General features: G+C 44.4%; 1 protein-coding gene across 1 annotated transcript in view; it reads left to right on the forward strand.

The window, feature by feature from the left end:
* Positions 1 to 12135, forward strand: part of LOC146198853 (synaptogenesis protein syg-2-like) — a 307237-nt gene that overhangs the window by 255591 nt on the left and 39511 nt on the right. The window contains exon 2 of the mRNA XM_084591992.1: positions 11357 to 11749. Within this exon, the coding sequence (XP_084448118.1) occupies positions 11357 to 11749 (393 nt within the window). The remainder of the gene's footprint in view (positions 1 to 11356; positions 11750 to 12135) is intronic.

Raw genomic sequence — 12135 nt, forward strand, 5'->3', positions numbered from 1 at the left:
CCGCTTAACAATTAATTAATTAATTCATTCATTCACTGAAAGATTACTTTGTTAAAAATTTTTCGTGCGTACGCATGCACGCTTGCATGTTGGTTGAATGGTTGAGATGGTAGAGTGACCTACTGGGATGTATGCGGTCGATGGTCCAATTTCTGGCCGTGTTAGTGCTGACTTATATATTACTAAAATTGTACTTTGGTTCATAACGCCCTGATTTCGACAGATGGCACTCGATCTTGGCTGAAGCTTCATTCGCAACATAATGATTTGGAATTTCTCACTTGAACTTTTTAATACCAGACAAAAAAAAAATGGCTCTTTACCCTATCGCTTCAAAACATCCAGTATATATCTTAATTAGAAAATAAAATTTTCCGAGGCAAGTCCCGAAAGATAAAACTTTCGCACCTTTTTGGGTTGCAGGCATGACACTGCGGTTAAGAGCTCCCCGGGCACTCATCCTTTTGACACTTTTGAAAATGTGTGAGTGAAAAACCTTAGGAGCGGATCAATTATTTACATGAATCTTCTCCAATATTAAGGCTTTGCCTACACGAAAAAAAAAAACAAAAACAAAAACTCGGGAATGAACCAAAGCATGATGTCTCTATTTCAAGGACTTAAATCGGAAATACCGGTCGGACCTTCACTGTGATCGTTACTCCACAAGCATACTTTTCTGTGGTTGAATGCTGTAAAGTAAAGTAGGCAAGTATTGAATTCGGTGGCTGAGTTTAAGAAAGAAACATTCTTTATCTTTTACGTACCTGAAGCGAAATGCCTGAAGAGTAAGCTGCTTGGTTCGTCGAAAAAAAGCTGGTTAGTTGGCGCTTTTAAGAAAAGGACAACATTGTCCAGAGCACATTTCCGCGCTGCTGAAACGTTTCCCACTTCGAACTGGCGATAGACTGGATCTTGCCTTATCATCTCTTTTCTGGCTGCCCTGCTTACCTCATGAAGCAGACCAACTGCCCCGGACTGGCGGTGGCCCTGGATTGTTACCCTAGATCGAGATGGATTCTCCCTTAGCTGCAAAGCTTACGAGAAGGTTTCATAGCTTTCTTTGCTGGCTGTATGCCTGAGGTTTGTTGTTGCTTCCTATTTATAAACCTGTGTCATTGTTAATAATGTAGTTGACTTTTTTAGCCATGTAGGGCAATACCAGTAATGACATTTTTTTCTTCCTGACACTCTAATAACTTCAAATACATCAAAAATGGTTTCTCTAGACCATTGCATAACTTCCGGATGCACGACAGATGCGCAATTGTTAGACACTTATATTTGTCCACATAGTGAAATGTTGCTTCTTTACAAAATGGCGACACTGAATAACAGCGCAAGGCAAGCCCTTCGATACTTTGTCGCAATGCTGCCTATAGCCTGCGGTAATCTGTCATCATGTTGTTTTTTATTATGCGGATTTGTAGCTTCGCTCTTTCTCATCTATACTGTTTTGTCACCTTGTGTTTCTTCTCATGATATTTTTCAGCTGCATCGTTTTTTTATGAGGTGTTTTTTCGCGATGCCCACAGCTTAACGTTCTGCCGATGTGCAACATAAAAGCGTTCCAAAAATTTATCGCGCTCGCAAGTTTTGGTCAATAACTGCATTAGCTGCAATGTACTATTAAGAGAAACGCAGAAGCAACCACAGCCGTTTGTCTGGTTCTTGTATGTGTTCACGAGTCAAATGTCTCATTTGTGCGTCGTTGCCTTAAAAAAAAACACACATTTTATTCCGCTCTTTCTTGAATTTGTGTCTTCGGTGCTTGAATGGTGTCATCATATGATTTCTACGGGTGTTGTAAACAAGTTAACATGTCAAGAGGCATCTTACACCCTGGCAACTTTCTATACTTAACTCGCCGTGCTTTTTTTCGGTAGGCTACGACACTTGCGATTCACGTCTTATATGATGAATATCATGAGGTGGTCTTGAAATTTTTGCCTCCCTAAAGAATAACGCGTTGTTCACAGCCATTCTTTACTTTGTAAAGCGAGTGTTGGGATCTGATAATTTCGGGTCACGAAAGGAGTGAAAAGAGCAGCGCTCACCAGGAACCCGTGTAGAATTGAAAAGCACTTTGTAATTCGTTATATACTACAAAATATAATTTTAAATATTTTCCTGCGTCATATAGCTGCCGAACAGTATACGGCAACAATCTAGCCTAGTCAGTGTTGCATAAAGCATGAAGCATCAATATATTTATCAAGCATATAGTGAAAATTCGTTATCACTGCTCTTTCGAGATATTTCGGAGGTTCTCTCAATATAATTGACTTTTTTCATGCTGAACTTTTAAAATGCATTCCTTACGTTGAAACGGGACGTTCAATATACCGAAGGTAAATAAGAAAAAAGCTGCTTCAATGCAGGTTACAATGGAAGAAAGATTCTAGAGAGTATCTTCAATTCATTGCCGTAATTTCACCTACGACACGTCATACTGTTGGCCTTGTGACACTGGCCAGAGAAGTTGTCAAGTCCTCAAAGTGACCTCTCTGTAGCGCGTCCGGGAACAGAAAGCTATCATTTATTCATTAAGAAAAACCTAAATCGCCTACAAAACCAGCCCGTCTAGTAAATACAGTATAGCAGCAGCATCGTCATTCTCCGTGTGTTCCTTTGTTGTCCTTGTTTCTTCTGTGCTGTATATTTTACCAGTGTTAACCGTTAAACTATTAAACCTACGAACCTTGCCAACAGTTGCTGCCAATAGGTGCCAAAACGGGCTCAGTCGAGTCCGCGCTCGCGAAGTTTCCGTTGGAGCGTCATTAGGAGAAGTGCTCTTTTCAGGGACGTGGTGCACAGTTGGGTATAACGAATGCTCCATTAACGGCAGATAGATTATAGCTGACAAAACTACTATACTTTTGCAGGTTTTCGAAAGAATTTTTGAACAGTTCGATGTAAAAATACTTCGATATTACCGATATCAACTGTATACCATATTAAGTGTTAGGGTGCTCGTCTACTGAACCCAAGGATGCGGGCCGGCTGCAGCGGCAGCTTTTCGTTAGAGGCATGGCGCGCGTGTAGTGTGTGATATCAGTGCTCGTTAAACAACTCCAGGTGGCCCATATTCCCTACGTCATCCGCTACGGCGTATCTCCAAACCTGAGTGGGTCGGTCGGTCGGTCAGTCAGTCGGTCGGTCGTTCGTTCGTTCGTTCGTTCGTTCGTTCGTTCGTTCGTTCGTTCGTTCGTTCGGTCGGTCGGTCGGTCGGTCGGTCGGTCGGTCGGTCGGTCGGTCGGTCGGTCGGTCGGTCGGTCGGTCGGTCGGTCGGTCGGTCGGTCGGTCGGTCGGTCGGTCGGTCGGTCGGTCGGTCGGTCGGTCGGTCGGTCGGTCGGTCGGTCGGTCGGTCGGTCGGTCGGTCGGTCGGTCGGTCGGTCGGTCGGTCGGTCGGTCGGTCGGTCGGTCGGTCGGTCGGTCGGTCGGTCGGTCGGTCGGTCGGTCGGTCGGTCGGTCGGTCGGTCGGTCGGTCGGTCGGTCGGTCGGTCGGTCGGTCGGTCGGTCGGTCGGTCGGTCGGTCGGTCGGTCGGTCGGTCGGTCGGTCGGTCGGTCGGTCGGTCGGTCGGTCGGTCGGTCGGTCGGTCGGTCGGTCGGTCGGTCGGTCGGTCGGTCGGTCGGTCGGTCGGTCGGTCGGTCGGTCGGTCGGTCGGTCGGTCGGTCGGTCGGTCCAAGTCAGTCGGCCAGTCAGTCGGTTGGTAAAAAGAAAATGCCTTCCGTCTACAATTTTCTCCCGAAAAAATACAAAGAAAAACGATTCATTTCAGCATCTGTCCTCGAATGCCGAGGATGGTTTCTATGCGGTTTCTCACCATAGCGAGTCAGCTTTTTGTGGAGTTCGGCTTCTGAGCAGGACTTCGCATATTTGATGCCGGCTACGGTGGCTGAATCCCGATGGAGGCGAAATGAAAACACGCCCGTGTGCTTTGATTTCGGCACACAACTAAGGAGCACATAGACTGTTCAAGAAATTCTGCCCTCCCTAAATAATTCCTGGCAGCCCAGATGAGCCTTTACGCCTGGCCGCCGCCTCAGACAGCCGCAGACTCGAGGGCCTCCCAGCAGCCAAAAAATTATTGACCATCGTTTTTTTTTTATATAAGGTAAGCAGCGCCGCGCTGTCGATTGCTTCCAATGCTGCCCTATGATTCCTCAGCTCAGGTCCTTCGAAAGTATATGCTTTTTATTCACTCCCTTCCTTCCTCTCATAAAAATGTGGCCTCAGCGGCACCGTACCAAAACTGCACGGTCGTTCTCTGAAACAGAGAAATGCTTTGGTCTAGAGGCAACGCTGTGCGGTGGTAAAAAAAAAAAAAAAACGAGAGGGATGTCGATGCTGCCGGGCTACTTGCCACCAGCTCTTCCATTCGTAGGCAGGACGTGTTCTTAGTCCTAGCCCAGATGACGAGAATCTATTTCCTCACCCGCGTTCTACGTATCGTTCGACCTTTAATGACACGGCACAAAAAATACCACTGAACCAAATCTTTCCATAGCACGCGAGTAGCGCATCTCTTTCTTGTCCTGCATTAGGTTTTTTTTGTTTCGCATTTTCCGCAGCGGTGTTCCTGACAGCTGTCCCTGGTTTCGTGGCTGCCGTACTCTCCTTTCGGCGATACCTGCAGATGCCAGGTGCGCGCAGATAAACCGCAAGAGAAACAACCTCGTGAAACGCACGAATAAAACAAGCACTGGTGTCATGCAGAAGTTGCCGCCGAGATGTTCGTGAGGGAGGCTCTGAATCTACGTTTCCTCCTGCAAGCCACAGAGGGCGTTCGATACGCGCTTCCGAGCAGCGGGGTCTCATTTCCATCTTGCGTTGCCGTTTCCTCTGCCCCTGGGTGTACGCGTTGATTTGGGAGAATAAAAAAAAAAAGAGAAAGGAGTGATTGCATTTGTGCTTGAGCGTAGCCTCCGCGAAGAACAGGCGTGGAAGTGTCTTCGATTTTCACACCGTATACGAACTCCGAAAGAGAGCCACAAAGCGGCTGCAGCACTCGCTGGCGAATGAGCCTGTGCTGTGTGTCTTTTCTTCGCGTCAGTGGCATGCTGAAAATGGGGAGCTGGTACATCAGCATTCAGAGAAACGCTTGTTTCTTTCTTTCCTTTTATTTTTTTTTTACGGCATTCGCAAAAGTTTCTCTTCCCACTGATTTGTTTTTTTTTTTCGGGCGTACAGTGATGTAGGTAGATGCGCGCGAATGCAACTCAAGAGCACGACAGATAACTAGTTCGAAGGACAGCGTGGTGTTGTCATTTTGCTTTACTCCGTAGTTATAAAAAATTGCAAGAACGACATTTAGTACTCCGCAGCAAAAATAATAAATTTGCTTGCACGATAACGCCGAAGTGCCCCTGTGTCCTTTCTACCTTCTTGTACATGGGATGTCTTATCTCTCCTTCCAGCCAGTTGATTTTCTTCATGGAACATTAGCGTACATTCACGTTCTTTTAAAAAGATGGCTGGAACTAGCTGCCGTTTTTATAGATTTGTAATTGTGTTAACCATTGGTTTATTTCAGCGATGTTTGTAATTTTTTTTTTCACGCCACCGGCTGAAAAGATAGATGGGGGGGGGGGGGGGGGGGGGGGGGAGAGCGACTAAAGCTTTGGCTTCATGAACGGTAACGACTCCTATCTGAAGGTTTCCCTGGTGGATTTGTAATCGTGTACTGGCACTTTGCTACTCCTTTAACTACAAACCCTTTATTTTCTCCCTCTGTTACTTCGTATATATCTACGCAAGCTACCTCGTTACGCGAAACAAACCCCTGCTTTATCCATTTCTTATCAACGTCCTTCCCTTACGGCGCGGATCAGGTGTCCACAGAAACAGGTGTGACAGATACTGGCCCTTTCCCTTCTTGTGAACAAACTATTATTATTATTATTATTATTATTATTATTATTATTATTATTATTATTATTATTATTATTATTATTATTATTATTATTATTATTATTATTATTATTATTATTATTATTATTATTATTATTATTATTATTATTATTATTATTATTATTATTATTATTCGCAGGGGTGAAGTGGATGTAGCTAGCACAGAACCGGGTTAAGTGGAGAAATATGGGAGAGGCCTTCGCCCTGCAGTGGGTATAATCAGGCTGCTGCTGCTGCTGATGATGATGATGATGATGATTTTCTCACCTGGGAATCAAGGGTACCTGAGAGCTCAATTCCGAGTTCACCATCCCATCTCAGTGTTGAAGACCATATTGACAGCACCTGCCAACTCGGCAGTGTCACGTGGTCTCTTGATGACACACAAACCACTAGCCAGTCTGTGAGCGACTTTATTATTACTTGCACCTGCCAGAGTCATGATTGTGATCTTCAGCTCGTAACGCCGACGCAACCAACACCAGCAAAACCAACGCCATATTTTCTGGAGAACAAGGCCATTAACATTGTGGCTTTTACGAAGTCCTGTCAGGAGCTCAGTTACAAAAAAAAGAAAAAAAAAATGGGGGACAATTAAGCACCGTCTTTAAGGCTTTAAGCGACAGCCTCAATGATTACGTTCCTTGGCTCCCACTACGACTCTCTGTTTACACACATTCGTTTTGCAATTTGCTGAATCGCTAATCAATTAATTTGTAAATCTGTGTTACCAAAGAACATACTCCTTAGCCTGCAATCGTAGGCGACCAGATTGTGTGACCCGACATAGAAATATAAATACCCGCATTTGATTGGGAATGCGAGCTTTCTGTAGCGTTCGATTCTCCTAAACAACTCACCTGTTGTATTCTTGACATCTGGCATTTCATCCCTAACTGAAACCATTTAAACTCGCATCTTCATCCGATAATGGCAATATTAATTCAAAGCTTTTGAAAAATACCAGGGATGTTTGTGCTCAATTTTTATGCTTACTTTTTTTCACAGTCACTGTTATTAGGTCAACTACCGCAGGATTGGAAAAGCGAAAAAGTCGTTCCACTCTTCAAATCGGGTGAAAAAATATGCACCGCTTAACTGCCGTTCCATTTCCTTTACTAACGTGCCCTGCAAACTCCTAGAACATGTCATCGACTCCAATGTCATAAGCTTCCTCGACTGTCACAACTTTTTTCATACTGCGCAACACGGTTTTCGAAACGTCTTCTCATGCGAAACACAACTTGCTATTTTAATTATTGATTTATATGGTAACGTTGACCCTAACCTACAGACCAATGCTATTTTTGTAAGCTATGCGAAAGCGTTCGAATAGATTCCTCACAAACGCTTATACTAAATCTTTCATACATTAACCTCTCCTCTGATATCTTTAAATGGATAGAAGAATCCTTGACAAACCGCTTACAATACGCCACCATTAACAGCCACAGTTCCAATGCTACTCCAGTAACATCTGTCCTCGGTCCGCTTTTGATTTGAATTTATCTTAACAATTTGCCAACGACTGCATATAGTAATATTCGCATATTAGCCGATGATTGGGTAATTTATCACCAAGGTATTAACGCTTCTGCCCAAACATCTCTTCAAGACCACCTTAACCGCATACAGGAATGATGTGCCAATTGGTTAATAGAACTTAACCCTCATAAATGTAAAATATTTTTCTTCACCCATCACCGCAACTCGCTTCATATCCTACATGTAATAGCTAGCATGCCTGCACAGCCGGCCCTATCTTACATGTATTTAGGCATTACCTTCTGTAGCGACCTATCCTGGAGCACACACGTTAAGAACATCATTTCAGCTGCTAATAAAACACTTGGATTTTTAACACGTCATCTCCACCAAGCCCCTAAACATGTAAAGTTATTAGCATATAAAGCTCTTGTCCGACCAAAATTAGAATATTCTTCACACATTTAGAACCCGCACCAAGCTTAACACCCCGCCGGGGTGTCGCAGTGGTTACGGCGCTCGACTAATGTTCCCAAAGACGCGCGATCGAATCCTGGCCTTGACGGCCGCTTTTCCATGGAGGCAAAAAGCAATGCGCCCGTGTGCTGTGCGATGTCAGTGCACGGTAAAGAACCCCAGTTGGTCGAAATTTACGGCGTCTCTCATGGCCTGAGTTGCTTTAGGACGTTAAACCTTACAAACCAAACCAACCAAGCTTACCTTATAAATGCACTCGAACCAGTATAAAATAGAGCAGCAAGATTCATTTCATCATATTCTTACGACACAAGTGTGTCAGCGTTGAAAGCTGAATCGGACTTATTGTCCTTATCTCTTCATCGCCGCATTGCCACCCCTTGCTTGTTTCATAAATGTGTCTATAGTTCGCTAGGCCGCGCACCCTACATCGTCCCTCCAGTCCGCATATGCCAGTGCACTCGTCACCCTTTTCAAGTTTCCCGACCTCGTGCTTGTACTACCGCTTTTGCCGCTTAATTTTGTTCCTGTACTGAAGCAGACTGGAGCGACCTACCTAACGACATCGCAGCCATCACGTGCTCATCCAACGTTGCCAATAATGTTACCAGTCATGTTTCTTTGTGTTAACCCCTTCTCACCAAAATATATGTACCCGCCCCTTATGTATTAACTCTCGTGGGTCTGCAAAGTAATAAAAGGAAATAAAATGAGAACCCCGTGTTGAAAGCTGATGGCAAATCGGCCATGTCAATTGGTAGCGTGACGTCGTACAACCCTACAGCAGATCACAGCTCGGCCGTGCCGAGTGCCAGTTGCCATGGACAGAACTTTAATGTTCGTGTCCACCGAAAATGCGGCGTCGGCTTCGCCGTTGTGAGTGACGAATCAGCAGGATGCCTGTGAGACGTGGCAGATTGCAGGTGAACCCGACCAGAAAGTCATATTGGTCGGCGGGTTGTGTGAGGACGCAATATCACATGACGTCGAAGTGATAGGCATCATAAGCGCTACTCCAAGGTGATGCAAACAGGTTTAAGAGGTGGTTACCGCACATAATGTTGTTGCTTGCTACTGGATGCTAATGTGTATATTTGATATATTAGACGCTCAAACTTATGGATTCGTTAAGTAAATAGAGATGTGCATACACGCGCATGAGGTCATGTCTCCAAGTTTTGCGCTCTCTCTCTCTTTCTCTCTCTCCCTCTTTATTTTTTCTTTCGATTACTTTTCTTTATTTCTTCATTTTGGACTAACTCCCTTGACCTTGTACTCTTCCTTTTTGTCTTTTCGTATTTTTAACGCATTTTTCTCCGCCTTCTTTTGGTGTACATCTCTTCATTAAGGCGATAGCGTTGAAGTTCCCGTTCTGCAGAAAATACGGCGTCTGTGTCGAAGCGTGAACATTTGTAATGTAGTCGCGTTTATCTTATTTCAGTTTTGAATAAAGTACAAAGAAAAGATAGTCAGGTCGTAGTCTCATCGGTGAAGAGGTTTTGCTCGGGTGCCGATGCCGGCCCATCAGCGGCGGCGCCTGCCAATGAATCAATTGACCACCAATGCAGCGGTTGGCAGTAGTCGCCGGTCGTTGCGCCATTGATATTACATCACGGTACTGTTATGTAACGTCACTGGTATTCACTAATACGCGTACGAGCTACATACGTCATTAATATAGGTGTTAACGATGGGTTTCGATCGGACGATGTATCATTTAACGGCTCTTTGAAGCTGGATATATGTAAAGAGTTGTGTCCAGAGCTCGGCCGTCGGCGACCTTACATACAGAGGAAACGTGTAACATTCGCATGTATCCTAAAAACTTGGTGTCCCAACGCGTTTAAGAACAACATGATAAAACTTTAATGTATAAAAAATGAATAGAAAAAGAAAGAAACTGAAACTCAACACCAACAGATTAGAACAATCAAGGACGAAGTGAACACAAAACTATCACCAATACTGGAGCGCTTTGCCATGCCAGAGTTTATTGCAAATTGCGCATTACACTGTCTGATAACCATTATAGACAAATGAATAGAACGTTCATGTATTGTGCTGACTAGAACAAACTGAGAGCGCACACAATAAAGGCTAGCATTTTTTTTATTTTGGTCACATGGCTTACTCTATTAGAGAAAAAGGTGGTGTACTTAAGCTACCGGGGTTTCACAAAGGAAAAAAGGGAGCCACAGACATCAAAGGATTAGAGTATAGCTTAAAAAGCAGAAGTGTGTCCAATACATATTCCCGCATTGCTTATTTGGATGGAAACGTGGTAAACTTTAAATTGCACGTTAACATCCACACGAAAAAAAAAAAAAATGAAAGCAGGAGCGAGAGTAAGCGTAGAGAAAAACATACAGAACTGTTGACCGTATATTTAGCCACGTGTTTCATGTAAGGAACAATGAGGGAACCTCAAATAATAAAAGATAACTCATATTAGTATAAAAGGCACATATTAACATAAATATCAAAGACTAGAAAGTACTAAGAAGAAGAAAACACAAAAACTTGGTCAGGCCTTATTACCACATGGTTGTTTGCAAAAGCCGATGAAAGTATTGATTAAACTGCGTCAAGATTTCGCTAGAAAATCTAATCATAAGTGACATATATAGGAGACGAAAAAAAACGCGCTATGGAAAAAGGAGGCACGGAAACAAACCCAAAACTTTGTCCGCCCACACTATTCGGAATTGCTGTTGTTCTGGTTTCCGGCGCCGTTCATCAAACTAACAGGTCAACATGTATATTATGACGAATGAACCCAGCTTCACAGTGAGCCAGTGAACGCAGTAAACGCAGTGCGCCTATTATTCAGGCAAACGTAAGGAACTAGAAGGTTGAGACAAGAGCTGTTGGCAAGTGGTTGTTGGGAAACAATGATTGGAAATTTCTTGGAGCTGTGTTAATTGGAAGGCACCGCACATTTGTCCACTACATTATACCTAAAAGGGAAACAATATGTATTATCGGAGGCAGCAGTACGAAGGCGACCTCTGTCTCCAATCTACGGCCACAAAAACAGCAGCCGATTACGCACGTGTCGCAGTTTTCCTGAAAGCTTTTATAAGAGACGTCGTAATCAGAAGTTTTTCGAAAGACAAGGTGTCTGTTCTATAACTAGTCTGATTAATGCTGTTGTTTCTAGCTTTGGTGTAATATCTTGTCCAAACTCCTTTATTTTTTCTTGTAATGGTCATTCAGTGAACTTTGTTTTCGTAGGTAAACTGATATAGATGATTATAACAGTTTAAAATAATAATCATTCTCAGCTATGACCGAGCGACATGTCTACTTGGCCACATTTGTTCCTCCAAAGAGGACAACAGAAGTGAAATAATTTTCAATTATATTTTAAATTATAATATTCGTGACTATAATGTGGGTGACTTCCATACAATAGTGTTCAATATACGGTCTCTAACATTCACACATTGCGCCCATCTTCCTTCTCCAACGCTCCCGCAGTAGAGCCGAACATTGTCAGCGCGGCGGAAGGGGGCCAAGCGCAGCTCAGCTGTGACGTCAGAGCGCCATCAGCCGACGACTTCGCGGTGCGCATCCGCTGGCTCAAGGAGCAAGCCGAGTTCGGGAGCGCCGAAGGGCACCGGCTGGAGGAGGAGGAGTCCAGACTGCCCGTGTACAGCGTGGACGTGAACTCGCGCACGGGCAGTCTCTCCCAGATACGGCAGCGGGCCCACCTGGGCAGTCTGCGGGGCAGAGCCTATTTCTCGGTCATCCACACTCCCGCGCTGCTCAGCGTGGACCGACTGAGGAGCGCCGACAACGGCACCTACATCTGTGCTGTGGACTTCAAGAAAGGATGGACGCGCACCTCCATCGTTCAACTAGTCGTCATCGGTGAGACGTTTCAGATATTATCGAACTTTTGTAACCGAACTGCTATTGCCGTCATGCGATCAAATTGTAGTTGACTGGCTAGCCTTCTCAAGCGGCGTGCAAACGTTTTCGTGCTCTTTCCTTCCAGCTCCCTGTTTTTCTGTCAGCGGGCTTTAGTAAAATGTTTCTGACTAATAAATATACTTCTTTTGTGCGCGAGCACCCAAGGAGCCACGCTTCCTTTAATTCGTTAGTTATCAGTTTTTAATACTTACTGCGCTCGTTGGGCACTAGGGCAGGGGCGATGAAGGGCTGAGAGCACGAAAACGAATTCCTAAAATACGGCAGTAACACAATCAGAAGGGAAGAGAAGGACTCGAAATCAGAAGAGAACAGAAAACAATAAA

The sequence above is a fragment of the Amblyomma maculatum genome, chromosome 2 (assembly GCF_055883805.1).
Source record: "Amblyomma maculatum isolate TAMU_Amacu chromosome 2, ASM5588380v1, whole genome shotgun sequence".
NCBI classification, from domain to species: Eukaryota; Metazoa; Arthropoda; class Arachnida; order Ixodida; family Ixodidae; genus Amblyomma; species Amblyomma maculatum.